General features: G+C 37.8%; 1 protein-coding gene across 5 annotated transcripts in view; it reads right to left on the bottom strand.

Annotated features, from left to right (window-relative positions):
* Positions 1–18,618, bottom strand: part of IQCH (IQ motif containing H) — a 111,183-nt gene that overhangs the window by 55,330 nt on the left and 37,235 nt on the right. For all 5 annotated transcript variants that reach the window (XR_005295192.2, XR_006274934.1, XM_038418447.2 and 2 more), the window contains exons 11-14: positions 13,550–13,633; positions 9,203–9,378; positions 5,903–6,175; positions 333–524 (exon numbers count right to left, since the gene is read on the bottom strand). Coding sequence is in view for 3 of the 5 variants with exons in the window: in XM_038418447.2 (XP_038274375.1) it covers positions 333–524; positions 5,903–6,175; positions 9,203–9,378; positions 13,550–13,633 (725 nt within the window). In the remaining 2 variants the exon portion in view is untranslated. The remainder of the gene's footprint in view (positions 1–332; positions 525–5,902; positions 6,176–9,202; positions 9,379–13,549; positions 13,634–18,618) is intronic.

The following is an 18,618-nucleotide window of genomic DNA, read 5'->3' as shown; positions in this document are numbered from 1 at the left end:
AAAACTTGCTACTCAAATAATTCCACAAGATAAAGTTCAATTTCTTGTAAAGTTGAGGTGTTAATATAAAGAGGCCAGTGCAAGCCAGGGGCATGTCCACAGGAGCTGGGTACACATTAACCCAGCAAATTTCCTCAGCCACCTCCACCTGCAGAACTCCTTTGAAAACTCCAGAGGAAGCTAAATTTTCCCCAACCAAGCAAAAATCCCATGGAAGGGGGGTGCATGACAATGTGCTTGCTTTTGTGAGCATGACCCACTCCCTACAGAGGTACTCAACATAAAACAGAACGGTCCCAGAGAATAAGATAGCCAGCTTCTCACTAACTTACATGTGCCCATTTCTTCCTCCACATCTCAGTCGTGTATCTCTGACATTCCTTCTGGGCCCAGTGGTAGCATTTCAGGTGCCTGGCAATATCACAATATGCAGTGCCATTTCCTCCAAATTCATTGTCCACTTTAAACAACCAACGTCTCACTCCCAAGTTATTTATGATCAGCTGACTCAGAACTTCAAGCATCTATGGATGAAATAGTGGCATAGCTTCAGGTTCAAAGCAGTTTTACCAATATTCACCAATCCTCCTTCCTCCCAAAAAAGCAGAGATACTGGTGATTAGTAGTTTGGATGCTTGTGTAAAGCTCACCGAAACCCATTTTGTTCAGGATCCTTTGGCCCCAATTCTGCAATTGGATCCACTTGAATAGACCTTTGCCCCTATGCCGACCCACAGAAAGATCAACGGGGCTCTGTGCCAGTGCAGAGTCTGTCTACATGGAGCTCATTGCTGAACTGGGGCCATTACTTTTGAATGTTCAGTACTTCTCAGGATGTGTCTCAGAAAGGGTAGTTGATGGCAGCACTAGACTATTTTCAACATCCTCTCTTAAAAACCTTCTTACAGTCAGATTCTAATACCAGGCAAACATCTTTGACATGTTCCTGCTGCAGAGTGAATTATATGGTTATAAATTTATGAAGGGGTTTCAATATAGGCTTTATTAAAGTGATTCTAATTATTTATCTATATTCATACCCAGTTTTAAATGGCTTTCTTTTAAAACTAGCTGGGGAGCAGAATATAATTAGCTGTTTAGAAATAGTAAATGCTATTGGACCCTGGAAAAGTGTTATACAGATTTTGTGCTGCAGTGACTACATGATAATTTTTACACGGTAATCTTTTGGACTCCTAGTTGTATATATTTTTTGGACTTCGACCACAAACAGAATTATCATCTGTTTGCTCCAAATCCTATTATTTGTTGCTTTCAAGAACCCTATAAATGAGTTTCTGTTGATGACTCCCCTACAGTAATGAAAACGATCAATAGTATTGTTAAGATTGTACCAATGGAAAGAATTATGTGCTATCTTTAAGTGAAAATTGAACTGTGCTTTAACATAGTGTCACCTTTCTTTTATTATTTAACCTAAGATGTCAATATTTCATAGGAGCAAACAACAGAAGGAGAACTTCTGAAATGTTGCAGCATGGATCAAAAGAGGAACTAATAAGCATGTGGGATTGTTGTGTAGGAAATTTTTATAAATGAATTATTTAATAATAAACTGAACTAATTTAGAAGTCTAACGTATTGCTTTTCTCTCACTGAACATATATTTGTTTATTTTATCAACTGTATGGAAATTGTTATATATTCGTTTAGCTGCTATCGTTTTCAGCGTTAAAGGTATTTGTAAAAAGAAAAGGAATGTAAAAAGCTTTTTGCTATCCAGCAAGATTGTCTAAGAATGATAACATCCTCACTATTTTCAGGTTTATGATGCATATCAGTAAAAAGAGAGAAGCTATTGATTACTGCCATCCACAAATACAACATGCTGGCGTTACCAGCTGGATGAATGCTGCAAATTTCAAAACACAGTAGAAACAAGATGATTTTCTTGATGATCTGAAGTATTTTCTTCCAAAATCTAATGAACACTCAAAGCTACCCCAAAATTCATCCAAATTCCATGAAAAAAAAAATCAACAATGATACTGAAGGAAGTGCGCAGGAAATTTTATAAAAGGATCTATGGCTAAGCATGCTACTGTTAAAGGGACACCCTAACTTGAAATCTAGTCAATTTAAAAAATGAGGTATGTGCAATTTCAGGTACCCCACCTGCTGTTAAGACATCCTGCCAGATTCTGTAGTTTCAGAATCACATTTTCCTGTTGCAAAAATGTTTTCTTCTTCCTAATCACAGATTCACAGATTTTAATTTGTTTGCCTGTTGCTGTGTGAAAAGCCCATGTGAACAAGGGAAACTAGCTGACTATTGCATAAAAGAGATACAATTTGCATACTTCTTTGTTAGTTGATAGGATAGTATATCAGGAATATTCACAAGGCCTAATAGCCAGGCAGAAAACTGTTCTGCAGTCTGGTATCTTTTGAAAGAGGGGACTCCAAAGTTTAGATGGAATTATGGGTTCTGTTTCAGGACTATTTGGATCTGGGATGTCGATTTGGAACAGGGCAGATCGGAAAAATATAAAAAGGAGCATTAACTATTTTAAGCAGCAGACACTGTTTCTAAACCCATAATTCATGGCTACTGGGGAATGATAAATGGTGTAAAATACGCATGACATTACTAAGCTGTTTAACCAAACACAAGTAAAAATTAATTAATTAATCACAGAAAACAATGAAAAAGCAAGGGAAAATCATACAGGTAGAGAAATAATTTGCACTGGCTTATGGGAGATATGTAGTAACTATTTCATTAGGGAATATTGAAAAAGAGAAATTGCCTAATCTTATTAATGATGAGAAATTAGCCAAATGGTATTAGCGTCAGTGTACAACCGAGATTGTAGTGTATTGGCAACAATCATAACAATTCCATTTAGCATAATTCATAATTTGGGGTCAGTGACACAACCTCATAATCAAATTCAAAACAGTTGTGCTCAGTGGTGGGTTCCATCTCAATTTCTTTTAAGGTATTGTTTCTGATAATGGATCCTGACACTGTAACATTTGATCAATTGTCTTCTGGCCATTCAGCAGGTTATCTGGAAGACAGCATCTTCAAGGAATGCTTAGGTCTACCTCAGCTACTGGTGTATCACTCAGCAGCACAAATCTGGAGGGCACTGACACGGCTTGTTGTTCCACTAAAGGATATTGATATGTGTGCAGATGTGATGTTTTTGACATCCCAATTCCATTACATAGCCATGCTGGCCTGTACCAGTTTATTGAGTCAGAAAAGCTAGCTGCTATTGTCTCCTGCCTTGTGACACTCACCAAATGGTGATGACCAAAGTAAGGGTGACCTGTAATATGGATGGACAGTACTGTGGAGTGACTAATTACAAAACATTTATGTATGGAGATCTCGTTTGTAATGTCACTGCTCCAAATTTCTGCTTTATTTCTCATGAATGTAGCATTGTATGTCACACTATATATGCCTGTTTCAGTCTTTGAAAATGAATCCATGATTCAAAGTAAGCCCCAGCACCAGGATGAAATTAAAGAAATACATACCAGCTTTAAACATACATATTGAACCACTAATTTTAAATTTAAAAACATTACTGAACTGAAAAGACACTCACACTACCCAGATTAGCAATGACATACGCAAGGCAGAACACGCACCTCAGCTAGATAAATTACCCATGATGGCGATCTTGAAATAATAATTTCCCACACTTGGATAGAAGTTGCACTTAAAGTTTTGGCTTGTATTACAGGGAGTGTTAGTTTTAATTGTATTAATTATGTGCTGTCACTTATGCAGTTTGCTAAAACAGTATAAAACTCATATGAATGCTCTCACCTCTGCTTCATATATTCATTTGGCAAAGGTGTCATCCTGATACAATTACCAAAGCCACAAGTGGGGTCCTGTTTGCCAATACATATAAGTTAGATGCAGTATACACCAGGGTAATACGTATTATGCACGTACTGTTATTACGGCATATAAATTGGGTAATCACGCTGAATTGTACTATGCCTACTCTTACTCTCTTATGCTAAGTATCCCACAATACCTTGTAACAGTACAACTCGGCATTTGGCACAGGGAGACAGGGAACAATATATATTAGTGTTCTACCCTGGTACGGGTAGGGAGTGCCTCCACCGCCCAACTAGCTTGGAATGCTGTATTCAAAAACCCAAGAGGGATGCACCATGGAACCAGAAAAATAAGTTGAAATTGGTGGGTGGAATCTTAGAGGACATGTAGAGGGTTTTAGCTTATAAACAACCCCATTAAAACAGAGGTATTTTTAGGGGTGTATTTTTGGGAAGCAAACCTCCTGTGGAAGGTGAACTGAACACACTGTGAGAAACCACTTCTTGGAAGGATTGGTGATATATTAGCTCTTTCTTTCCTATACCATACTGTTTGTCTATACACAATAAACTGGCTGAGCTTGGTTTTGAGCATTTTTAATATCGAACTGCAAGGGCAGTCAAAACCAGCTGGCTATACATATAAACCAACAAAAGAGAACATAACCTATGGTGATCAGGAAGATCTGTCTATGAGCAGCCACAGAGTGGAGACTGAACTACTCTCGCCTCACAGCTAGATGAGGATGCATCAGACGCAAAATGATGCTAGGAAGCCAGAGCACAGGTACAGAAGGGAGAGGATAAAAGTGGGGGGTCAGTGAGAGGAACATGATTTTAAACACAATTTGAACCAGGTTCCGTACCTCACCTGACCAAAGGAATTCCAGTTGGATACTGTTTGTGAAAGAGGAGCCAAGGACTCTCTCTCTCTCAATTATGTCTTGTTGGCAAGAGTTCCTTGTAACTAAAGATATAATTATTGTTTGTTTTGTGGTTGCGCCTAGAGGCCCATATCAGGCACCATGCTGGGTGCTGAACAAATACATCATCAGAGATAGTTTCTCCCCGGAAGAGCTTACAAGCTAATTTGAGACAGGATGCAACATGTTAGTGCTCCATAACAGGAGAGAGGGAAAAGGAAGATAATGAAAACAAAACCAGGTTGTATATAGTTTATTTGCTGCATAATGTATAGCACCACAACTAGATAAATTCAGCAAAAAGTAACAATACACTGAGGCACACCAATGAAAATATGCAGTTACCTCAAAGATTAGTATCCTGCCACTGAGTCCAGAATAAATACATCCAAAGTGAACAGATTATATAAAATCCTTTTTCCTCTCTTACCGTTGTTAAAGCTGCCCCATACGCAGGTGATTCATGTATTGAATTTGGCAAAACTTTTATGCTTTGTCATGGCAATAAGATAAGTGAAATTGAAAATGAATTGATACATAAAACAGAGGGAAAAATTCTGGCAGCAAGTCTGCCGAGCAGATCTCAATTTGGATGATCACCTTTTCCTAAACAAATGGAACCTCCCTTGACACAAATGCTTCACTTCACAGTGGGGTTCAGCACATGCCTCTCTCTTGAAATGGCTTCCTAGTGGAGATATAGGATGAAATCCTAGCTCCATTAAGTCCATAGCAAAACTTCCATTGACCTCAATGGAGCCAGGATTTCACTCATGATATGCTCTGATGATGGCTATCTGAAAGGACCAGATACTTAAAGATGGTATGTCCTCCACCCTAGAGGAGGACTACGAAGATTACTGGAACAAGTATTTTTCCTGAATCCTTTCATTAACAAGACAGAAGTTAATTTAAATGGTAAGACAAGTGCAGAAAGAAATAAAACCAATGGGGAAAAATACATATTCCAACTACTCATCCAAACCAATTTAGGTTCTAATCAATGCAACAACAGACATTTGATTTTTTTTATGCAAGGCAACAAAGTATGCCTCCTACCTAGTCACAATATGCGTCCATATGTTGACGTGCCAAATAAACTGTTCCTTTGCCAACAAACACAAGTTCCCAAACTGCTTCCCACTTACTTGTTGATGGTTATAGATGTCATATTCTCCTGGAGGTGTTGGCACACAAGCACTAGCAAAGATTCTTTTACTTCCGGACTTAGTTCTATAAAGATGAGCTACTTCTGGCTCAGAGCCCAATATGGGCACATTTAACATATCAGCCACTGCTAAATCATCTTTGTGAGGAAGTCCACCAATAATGTAGGCTTCTTTGCCTTGGATAAGATTTTTTATTCTTTTGATTGTCTTGGGACTGTACTTCAACTGAGAGGCCAGGCACATGTGATGGCCCTGTATAAAGATAACATTATTCTTGTTAAAAGGTGTTCTTTTCTATTCCATGAACCTAATTTATAATGTTGCACACAATAAATACATTATTAATAGCAGGCTGGGTTATGACCTATCCTGTAGCTTAGCCGTTTAAATTGATAAAAGCTGTAGGGGTGAGGCTCCATAATCGTTCACATCTTTAGTGTTCTGGAAATGGGCTCACTGGGAATAGAACTAATTACTACACATCTGTATTTATTTGATCCACGCGGAATTATCCTTCTGTCAGTCGGCAGAGATGCTGGTGGCTTTTGGATAATAGTGATTCATCTCTGCAACACTTCTGGCATGGTTTAACTCTAAAGCGTCTGCAAAATCAATACAAAAAATGAAGAAAAACCCCTATAGCAGAGAATATATTTCCCCACACAGTGCAGCAGCATTTTAAATGATTCTCTGAGAATAAAACATTTTGATTTAGCAAACCTTTCATTGATCACATTACATTACAGGGGATATACATTTCCATTATGCAGTAGTTTTAATGGCTACAGTCAATTTGACTGCAGAGATGGAAACAGATTTTTTTTTAAAAAGCACAAGGGTTTCAGTACTTTTTAAAAATAAAATGTCTGTCTCTGGACAGGCTGTTCATGAGAGACATCACATCATGTAAAATTAAACTAAGAATATCAATCATGGAAGGCTGAGTCTCAGGATTAGTTGCTACGACAAATCCTATTCATCCACTGCAAATTTCGCAATGTATAAGTTACTTCATTGGAAATATCAATGTACATTCAGAAAGTGAGTAAGACAGTGATGGATGCCGTGCATAGAATAATGTTTCAGACATTTAACAGGTCAGAGATTGCTACTACACAAGAATGAAGATAACGTTCTAGAATCATATTGAAAAGGAAGTTTTCTTTACAATGAGATTTCATCCACCAGTTTAAGCCAGTTCTGGAAAGCATTCCTATTTCTTCAACACATGTATAAATGCTCTCCTTAATAGGGATGGACTTAAGCATATGTTTAAGTGTTTTCTTGAATGGGTACTTTAAAGGCTATTTTCATTCAAAGTTCTACAGCCTCCATGACCAGAGAGCAAAGCATAAATCTTGGACCTGGTGTCTGGGTTGGGAGCATGGTGGAGGTACGATGCTCACTCCCCAGAAGTGGAGGGAAAGAATGCCTCATGTCACTCAACAGTAAACTCCCTAGCCTAATGGGGAAACAGTGTGGAGTGCCAAAGAGTGTCCAAGGCTCTCTGTGAAGTTGGTGGACATGATTTGGAGAGGTGTGATCCTCAAATTTCCCGCAGGAAAACTGAGGGTCTTTGGAGGCATAACCAGAGGGAGAGTAGATAACAAACGATGAAGTGAGCTGTAGCTCACGAAAGCTTATGCTCAAATAAATTTGTTAGTCTCTAAGGTGCCACAAGTACTCCTTTTCTATGTCCCTGAGTTTCCTTTCTTTATTCAGCTTTAAAGTACACTCTTGAAGTTTTGTTAAGTGATATTTGTATTTTTTTCCCCTAGCAGTAGCATGAAAGCAGGACAGAAGGGCCAGCCTGACTGACCAAGGTTCAATTTCTAGTCCTGGTCACTTGCTCCCTGGGGCCAGGAGTGGTGATGCAGGGAAGAGATTTGCTGTGGGTCTCTCAATAACAGTTTCTACAGTTAATTAAGGAATGCAGGCAACAGGGTGTAAAATCTCATTCATTCTACCTCAGACAGTGATGTGATAGCCATGACCTGAGGTGCTCAGGGGGAGAAGATATAAAAGCGGGGGGATGTGGGGAATCCTCAGGAATCCAAAAGGGAATAACACAGAAACAATAATTAGCAGATGGAGGAAAAGGCCATTTGTTTTATTATCATGTGTTGACTTGTTTCAAGGAATTGGAGGCTAGATCCTTGCGTCCAGACAAGCTCAGCTTGGCATCAGACTCAAAGTGATGAGCAAAGATGGTTCTAAACCACCTGAGTCTGGGGCCAACTGAGGACCACCACAATTTAGAGCAATCTCAGGGATGCTTTAAATTGTCCCCAAAGGGTCATGCCAGCAACCAGGGATTGTCAGAGTACAAGATTGTTTGAACCACACACCCTTCCTTCCCGAGCCAAGTCTGCCATGCAGAGGGTTAGGACCAGAGGTGGCACAGCACGGGCTATGCAGTTATCACCACGCACTGATTTCCCCTACACCATAATCTCCAGGTAGCAGGTTAAGTCAGTATTAAGGTTGCTATCTGCTGCCAGAGCTGGGACCTGGCTCCTTAATTTCAATCCATATTCAGGTACTTTGAGGATACTTCTAGGTATTTAGAATTTAAGTTTAAATTTAAGTACAATGAGAAAAGACATCATCTCATGAACTGAAAGACAGGTATTTAAAACAAATCTATAAAGGTCTAATCCAGGACTGCTTACGTAGGCAAAACACTCACTAAACTCACAACTACTGACGTCACTGATGTTTTGTCTCAGCAAGAGTCCTGCAGTACGCTCAGCAATGCTGTCCCTTCGGTAGGTTTGAGTCTCTTTTTGGACTATGTTCCATTGTTTGGTCTTAAAATTGGCCTAACAAGTTTAAAGCTAATATTACTACAAAACCTACATTAAACACATTTAAAGTTCCACACTCTTTAAAAAAAAAGTTCTAAATTGGATTTCACTGCAATAAATACTCTTGAGGAATGAATACTTGACTGGCTGTTCAGCTATAAGGAGCTAAAGTTTGAATAATAGAAATGTTTTTATTGTCTTTCCTTAGCGTAATAAACAAAGTGTGAAGTCTCAGATAAACACTGAGAATGGACACTGGGCTACAGACAATTGGGATAGGACTACCTCAACTAAGTCTATAAAACTAAACTGGGATATTTATTTCCAGCAGTCTAACTAGTAGTCTAATCAGTAAAGCTCTTAAACTTGCAATAATATTTCACTGATGGGTACCAGAGCGTTACACGTTATAAAATTTCCAATTTAATTTTACTGCATCCCTCAAGCTGTAGTAATTAGAAGACAAACTCACTGGGAAGCTGTTTATAGCTTCAGGGGCGAGAATTTTGAACCTGTCCTGCAGGTCACCCATGTCCTCAGGGTTCCCAGATCTAACAGCTGCCTGCAGACCCAGGAGTTTATTGTAATACTGCAGTAACTCCTCACTCAGATGAAGGGGGCAGATGTAGATGACGTCAACGTTGGCATCTAAAACAAATGGGCACAATGTTCATTATCCGTAGAAAGGTAAACTCCATTGTGAACTGATATGTGATGATTCCTGACCATTTGCTAACAAACAGCTTCCTTAAATGCATACTGGAAATAATATGAGATTTGTAATTCACAAACCTTACTGGTTTAACTGCTTTTCTGTGCTTCAGCATTTCTCTGAAGACAGGTCAGCAACCCAAAGAAATAGCTAGTTTTCAGAATTAAGTTTGCAGAACACATTGGGAGTAGAATTTCCAAAGCATATCAGGGGGATTGAGCAGCACAACATCAATGGGAATTGCGCACTACTTTGAACATATATCCCATTAACTTCAGTAAATTATAAAACTGAACTATTAATTCTAGAAAGCTGATGAAACTGCAGTTTCATACTCTGCTTGGATTTTGCATGGCCTGTTCTTATTCTTGCCCCATCCCCGTAAATGCTCACAGTAGGCAGGGCCGTCCTTAGGGGAGTTTGGGGCCTGGGGAGGAAGTGATGAATCCGTCACTTCTGGGACTGACCTCGCCAGCCAATCGCACCGGCCCACGGGACCCCCAGAGGCTAAGGGAACTGGGATTATTTAGTCTGCAGAAGAGAAGAATGAGGGGGATTTGATAGCTGCTTTCAACTACCTGAAAGGGGGTTCCAAAGAGGATGGATCTAGACTGTTCTCAGTGGCGGCAGATGACAGAACGAGGAGTAATGGTCTCAAGTTGCAGTGTGGGAGGTTTAGGTTGGATGTTAGGAAAAACATTTTCACTAAGAGGGTGGTGAAGCACTGGAATGTGTTACCTGGGGAGGTGGTGGAATCTCCTTCCTTCGAAGTTTTTAAGGTCAGGCTTGACAAAGCCCTGGCTGGGATGATTTAGTTGAGGATTGGTCCTGCTTTGAGCAGGGGGTTGGACTAGATGACCTCCTGAGGTCCCTTCCAACCCTGATATTCTATGATTCTATCATTTGCTGTACCCAAGGGACAACTCTGACAGTAGGATGGCATTATTAACTTCTGCAGACCAAATGGGTGTGCAGATTGGCCTGTTAAATACAAAATCTGATTTCATGCATGTAAAACAAGCTGGTCTGAAAGACTGCATGTGCAAACACTTAGGTGTGAAAAACTGCCACACAACTGTAGATGCCACTTAGGAAAATTTGACCCAGTGTGTTTTTTTCTAAAACATTAATACTAGACATTGATGAGTTAACAGGCCTCATAATATCAATGCAGCGTGCTGCCATGAAAAGCACTTTGAGATCTACAAATGAAAAAAAGCACTGACAAGGCCTGATCTAACTCCCATTGAAGTCAATTGTCTTGTCTTCACTGGGAGTTGGCCTGAGCCCTAAAAGTGCCAACAATGATTATTATTATATCAAGATGAAATTTTAGAAGGTGCAGGAACCAAATCTAGCGGAAAAGGTGGTAAGAAGGAAAACCTAATTTCATAAAGGACTTGTAATAGGATATTCCACTCATTTACTTTGCTGTGGTGCGCTACTGCAGGAAAACAACACATGCTAAAAAAATACATTTATAGTGCTCAACTGGTGTACAAAAAAAATTATATGAGTTGAGCATCTAGCCCATAATCTAAGCTCTGTGTGCACATAAAAAGAATGCATAAAATTCATTACCACATACTTTCAAAAAGTATGAAAACAAGAACAGTTCGTTTGGTCTTTGGTCAATATTCAATATCACTTTCAGTCACTCTTGAAAATTTACCAACCTGGGCACACAAACGGCTCACCCGCCCTTGCTGTGACAATGAAAAAGCTACTGATATTGCAATACCCTGTCAAAAAGTTACTTGCCCAGGGTAAAGTGAGTGAGCAGAATTTTGCAAGGCTGAATTAAAGACTGGGACTGCCCCAGCAACAGCTATCAAGATCTCATTTAGACATAAGCTGAAATGCATGGGGAGACTCTAGCTAATATCTGATTATATTAGTGTAAAGAAACATTCTTGATACTCTAAAGAAACCATTAAGCCAATGTGGTAAGAATCTGTGCTCTTCTGTTGGGCACAAATTAAGCATCTGATATATGATTATCAATAAACTCTATGTGTTTTACCCCTTCTTTCAGTTTCCACTTATTTTTATTCTCAGACACCCAAATAAGTCTTTTCCTGTGGTAAGTACTAATATTTATCTAATCTAGTATTTACAGTGGAGTGGATGACTTCTCTGGGTTAAACACAATTTTAAAAAGTATTTGGTCCTTTTCTACACTACAGTTTACAATTCCGTTACTTGCTAAACAATGATTGCAAACTGTAGTGAAAACAAGGCCAATGAAATGGCCCCTCCCAAAATCCTGGCCAATTTAAAACCACTGCTGGGAAAATATTTATTTACCAATAGACTGTACAGTATGGTGCAACTCACTGAAAAGGACAGGTGGCTTCTGGAGTTAGACTGTAATCTTATAAACTCCCATGCAAATGAGTACGGCGTAACTGTGGAGAACACACTTCTCTGGTTTTGAGAGACCCTCCCACTTTGCAGAAGTAAGCACTAAGGCCCTGGTCCTACAGACACTTGCACATAACTTTGAGCATGTGATTAGCCCACTGAACTCCATGGGAGTACTTATGTACTAAAGTTACTCCAGTGCCAAAGTGTTTGTCGGATCAGAGCCGATATCTAAACACAGCAGATCAGATGAATTTTTGGATACCAGTTGCAATGTCCTATTTCTGTCTAATGGCCCTGTTCCCCAAGTCCTTGCCAATGTGAAACTATTCACATGAAAAAGGGCTGCAGGATTGGGCCTTATCTTAATTTAAATTTATGATTCTATATAAATGATTTTAATAAGGAAGAATTAAACAGGTTTAGAATAGGATTAGCTTTGAAGGGAATACTGTCAACTTGATTTTTTTTTAAATTGATTAATATTAAAAAAAAAAGTTTTTTTGATAAAGCACACTTTAATAGTATGTTCTGCACCTTTGGGCTTTTTAAAAATACGTTAAAAATATTTAGGATTTTTTCTGCTCCCCTGTTTATGTTTAGAAGGGTCTTTTGGGGGATAAATAGGGCATTGAGCAACATCCAACATGCTCAAGACCACCCCCAGTGGCCCCCTCCCCTCTCCCTCTGCTAACTATTCACTTTCAACCTCAGCTTTGCTGCTGCTGTTTCTGGTAAACAAGTTCATGCAGACCACATAGTGCAGACAAAGTGCTGTCAAAGGCACAAAGTAAATAAATAGGAAAAAAGAGAATTTTTTTTTAAAAAAAATCTCTAATCTCCTTCAGTTGTAATCTTAGGGTTTATTTCTAGGTTATTTATTGCTAGGACCAAAATTCTACAATGGAAATGCAATTATATGAAGGTGAGAAGAAACCATTCGATCATCAAGATTGACTCCTATACAACGCATTGATGTTCTTCCTTTCAGTTTCTAACAAACAATGTAGATGTAACAAATCTATCTTTAAAAAAACTCCAAAAAATAAAAACCAACTGTACTATGAAATAACAACATTAGTGCCTCGATAATATATAAAGGCAATTACATTATTATTTTAGGCTACTGTAAATTTCTGGATCTAACATTTTTGTTACGAAGTTACTAAATGGCATTTATGAAATAATAATGACACTGAAATATATATGAATTATGTAAAGTATGTCATTCCAGGGAACCAACAACGTTGGTCATTGACAAATTAATATTCTTCATTGCTTTGTTTAAAAGGAGAACTGTCATGCTGGGAAAAACTTTCAAATGTATGTTTCTTGTCTCATTTGCTAATTTAAAAAATTGGTTTAAATAAAGGCTTACTCTTTCCCAGCATATCTTCTCTCCTAATGTGATCCTGAATGCATAACTGGCACTGCCAAATTATAAGACAGATTCTGTGAAGTGCTGAGCGCCCCAGTCTGCTAAGAAATGCTCAGTACCAGGCAGAATCAGATCATCTTACTTCACTGCAGAATCAAAAATAACGAGTATGTTTTATGAACATCTCACAGAGCAGTAAATGGCATAAAGGAACCGATCAAGTACTGAAAAGTGCTTTTGAGTGTAAATGCTCTCTGCATTCAAGATTACTACAGCAAGAAACTCTCCCTCAGCCATGCTCTTTTCCTTAAAAATGAGAGACAAACAACAAAAAAGATGTAGGCAGCTGACTGCACTTACTATACCTAGTATGTCACACAGCCTCCCCATCTGCAAATTCTGCTGAAGAGCAAAATCAGGAGCGGTCTCACGAATGCATTGGGAATACCCTAAAAAGAAAATAAGGTACCAATATCTATTAATAAAACCCCTCGTCTCATGTATATTTCAAAGGGATCAGATTTTAGATAAGCTAATTATATTTTTCCTTTAAAAGTCATTATATAAAAATATATTTTATAGTTATTCTACTCCTAAGAATTAAATCCTTATTTATTTAAAATAAATAGTCTGAAATACAAATGCAGAGCACAATTCTGCTCCGATTCAAGTCAAAAACAAAACTGCTGCTGATATAACAGAGGAGAATTAGGCCAATAAAATGCATCCCAAGAAGCTGATTCTGCTACTAGAAGCTTCAATCTATTTATTTATTTTCTCTTTTACTAATGCAGTAAAACTCCCAGTACCAGGATCATGGAAGCACACTAAGGATTTGTGACATGCAAGGATGAAAGTTTAATGCATTGTGAGAAATGCAGAGTATGCTCAAATTCCAGAAGTTTAGTTTATTGGGTTTTGGTATGCATAGCTCCTATGCAATATTTTTTAAAGGTTAGCTCAGATTCATTCTTGACTGACAGCCTGATTTAGGTTAAATACCTTGTTGTCTGAAGCCAGGATTTGCTGATACTGAGCACTAAAGAAAATACATGCACTAAACAGGAGGAACAAACAAAAACAAACAAACAAACAAATAAAAGCAGCTCATTTTTAGTACTAGTGGAAACTCTACTGAGAATATATTTTTGCTATGCCAATTTTCAGGAAAATATCATAAATTTGGACTTTTGGCCTCTTCAGTGAGCCTATAATACCCTCATGTCTCCCTCTAACGTAATTATATTTTATAGAAACAGTTGAAGTGAGTCATTTAACATTCAAACCTGACACTCCTATAAAAGGTTTTCAATTCTTTTGTTTAATTAAGACTTCTCTGAGTGGAGGCCTTCTGAACGAAGTGTGTTTTACCAACTAAACACACATAATATCACGTCTGAATTTAATTAGCCATTTTTGTTAATGGACAGGAGCAACATCATACCTATGTAAAATGAGATTTTTAAACAAGGACTGCAGTATTAAAACTTGTAGAGTGTTATAACCCCAAAATAGATGCAAGTGTGTATTTTATTTGGGTTTGTGCATGTTGCTGTTATTTTTTTTCAACAGTAGAGAAAAGTCAGTGCCATCACAATTAAGTAAGGATCCCTTCTGATCAAGCAGTCCATTCTATCCATCTTCAAACAAAGATAAAAGGCAACAAAAAATGCCTCATTAAAAAAGGCACCCAGAGTACAATCTCAATGTACTTTGTTCCAGAGGATGTAGTGTATGGATGACTAACAACCTGTCTGGGCTAGGATTATCTATTTGAAGGGCAGATTTTGGACTGATTATATCCTCACCTTCTAAAAGGCTTCTGTAAATGACATGTTTATAGGGACTATAATCTCTAATTGTGTAGATTTTAAAATTTAGCTAATCCTAAATGAACCTGCTAGAAAAAATATTCTAATAAAAACATAAGATCAATTGCTAATAGAGGCAGTTGTCATTAAATCAATAGGATGTGCAGTCTAATACCCAGTGTTTGACATATACTCTTAAGTAGTCTGTTAACAAGATCTGGTAACATGAAGATGTTACTGTTTTCCATACATCTGCACATGGATAGCCATCTGTTATGACTAAAATTTGCTTAAATGCTGAAGTATTAAATTTTGGTAAGATAACAACATTAGTAGATTTGCATAGGGTACTGCTATTGCACCTTTTCCTTTTTTTATTATACGGAATTTGGTTTTGATCAGAAAATTAGTGATGAGTAACCAGCAGCACTCTCAAATGGTATGTCAGTGCTGTTCTGTACGTATATCCATGATCTATAGAAGCAACGCCCCAAAAGAAATACCGAGAAATTAAATTCTAAAAAGATTTAGTCCATAAATTTCAAAGGCAACCACTAATTGCCGGTGCCTCAACTTGAGACACATAGAGCTTCATTTTGAGTGGTCCTGCGCACCCACAGCTGCCATTAACTTAAAACTGCAGTTGTGAATGGTCAGCACCTCTCAATGTCAGTCTCAAATGAGGCACTCAAAATTAGTGGATGCTTCTGAAAATCTTGGCCTCAATCTCATGAAAAATTAAATTTTACAACCCCCCTCTGAGGTCAGCATGGGGAAACTGAGGCATAGATAAATTAAATAATTTGCCCAAGTCATATAATAAATCAGTGGTAGAGCAGGGACTATAATCCACGTTCCTGACACCCTCTCATGTTTCTAATACACTAACTCTGGTGCTTAATAATTCCTAAATTTTAGACACAGGAAACAGGGAAACAGACAACTGGTTTCCAAGCACTGTATTGTACATATGAAAATAGTTTAGTATTTAGGGAACACATTTTGACACAAAAATTGTATTAATATTGTCATTTTGAAAATGCATAATTATTTTAAATGGCAAATATTTAATTTTAGCTATGGAATAAATTTCAATAACTTTTACATTGATGTAGTTCTCCAAATGCACTATATCAGCTACAATATGTAATTTTCTAAAATTAGTTACCTAAATACCAATGACATATGTCATGTCACAAATAAATTGTGTGAAATCTTCATGCCATTGAAGTCAATAGCAAAACTCCAGTTTCACACATTGTATCCCATGCACCTACCAACCAACAGCATGCTCTACACCAATGGTAAGTCCTGGCATCTGTTATATGCTCGGCTGGTGAGCCAATACTACTCATTAAAGAAGCCTCTTTCAGTTCCACCTGTTGTAGCTTCAATCAGCTTCACAGTATCACAGAATCATAAAAATGTAGGGCTGGACAGGACCTAGAAAAGTCATCCAGCCTCTGCACTGTGGCAGAACCAAATAAAACTAGATCACCCCTGAAATGGTGTTTGTCCAACCTGTTTTTAAAAACCTCCAATGATGAGGATTCCACAGCACCCTTGGAAGCCTATATCAGCGTTTAACTAAACTTATAGTTAGAAAGTTTTCCACAGTATCTACCCTAAATCTCCCTTGCTACAGATAAAGTCCATTACTTCTTGTTCTAGCTACAATGGAAACAGAGAACAATTGATCACTGTCCTCTTTATAATGGCCCACAGTTAATTTACATAAGATTACATTTGCAGTCAGTGCGCTGTGAATGTACCATGTACTTCCAATTTTGATATGTGCAGTTATGCATTTGTTTTAGGTCTAACTAATACTTTGGGCAGCTGGGTTTTGTTTGAAATGTTCAAGCAATTACCGAATCTCTGACTATGAGCTCAAGCCATAACCATAGATCCTCTTTTGAGTCACAGAATCACAACTTTGGATGGTGTATAGTGACAGCATGGGTAGATAATGCTTCCAGTTGGAGCTGAAATCAATGATGTGGTAATATTTTGGTCTCCCAAACCTGCAGCTTATCAGAGCTTGGTGATATGACCTTTCACTCACATTCAGCATCAATCCACAATAATGTGTCAATGGCTGAGCTGGACTGCAGAAAAGCTCAATCTCTTAGAGCACGAATTGTGGATTTCCAAGTGCAATGTGTGATTGTGGTACCGAAAGAACACTGAGGGTCTGCTTCTCTAAAACCAGCTTCACACCAATATAGCTCCACTGACTTCAATGGAGTTACCCCCAATTTACACTGGGGTAAATGAGAAGAGAGTCAGAGAAAATGGGGAATAGAAGGTAATAGTAAAGGGACTACCTTTGCCTCCCCATCTCAGCTCCTGCCAGAACTCACTAGCCTTTCTAAATATGTTTTGCGGGTCCCCATTAGTGCCTGGCCCCAGCAAAGAACCCATAACACCCTTCAGAATTGCCTTTGAAAACAAAAGCAGTGGTATGAAGCAGGGAGGTGGCAAAGACAAAACAGTGTCAGAATGTTGGGGTTGCGTTTTTTTCCCTGCAGAAAAAAGAGGAAGAAAGATAGCTGGAGTTTAACCAGCTAATAGTGCCTAATATATTGGTCACATGTGCTAAAACATATCTCTAAATTGCCCAATATACTTGGCATATTTACTTTGAAGTACTAGTATGCGTTGAAACACTGTTTTCTAAAAGAACGTGAGTGTTGCACAGGAGTTGCACTCACATGCAGCAGAGAGAAGGGGTTAAAATGGGGAGGAGGTAGTGAGGAGGGGGAGGGAGAGAAGGAACACAGGAGAAATCGACAATAACCATATATTATGCAAAGTTTCTGCAGAGCAATGTTTCTGAGTGGAGCAGTAATTTTATTAGGAAATAATGCCACAGTGGCTCTGTGTTGTAATAAGCAGCTCTTCTTGTAATAAGTTAAACCATAATTCAAGAACTAGAATATCTTATTGCAATTATATATATATATATATATATATATATATATATATATATATACACACACACATACACACACACACACTTACACACACGTTAATTTAATGAAGATGATACTAAATTCTCAGTGGATAATTACAGTCCATTAATGTTTTTGCTTGGAATCATATTAAAGATCAGAAAAATTACCCCAAATTTTACACCAGTGTAAGTGCGAATGGAATTTGACCTAGAGTCAGGTCAAATTAAGCCCCAAATTTAATTTTTGCAAAAATGATAAAAAGAAGGTTTTATAATTTTAAAACAATTCAGTTAAAAGAGTTATATAAAAATAATAAACATTCTCCAACAGTATTTGCAACTGAAATATTGCAGCACTGTATTAAAGCATTAGAATTTGAAAGTGAAATTGATTTGAAAATGACTATAAACAAAAGTGAAACTGACTAGACTGTTTTCACTATATTAAGGAAGAGAAATGCAAAAAGTAACAAACTGTTTAAATAATGAAAGTTAGATTAGATTTTTAAAATCCAGTTTTAATAAAACAAGGCTTTGTTATTAGTAAAATTAATATAGAAATTTGTTCCTTAAAAAACTATAATTTTTAACCTGACTGTCTCTTAATATTTCCCTTAGTTATGTGCAGAGAATGGATACTTGTAATGGTCCTGAAACATTCTTCAAA

Source organism: Dermochelys coriacea, chromosome 10, assembly GCF_009764565.3.
Source record: "Dermochelys coriacea isolate rDerCor1 chromosome 10, rDerCor1.pri.v4, whole genome shotgun sequence".
In the NCBI taxonomy this organism is placed as follows: Eukaryota; Metazoa; Chordata; order Testudines; family Dermochelyidae; genus Dermochelys; species Dermochelys coriacea.
Note: the sequence above shows the minus strand (reverse complement) of the source record. Positions and strands in the feature narration are given on the sequence as shown.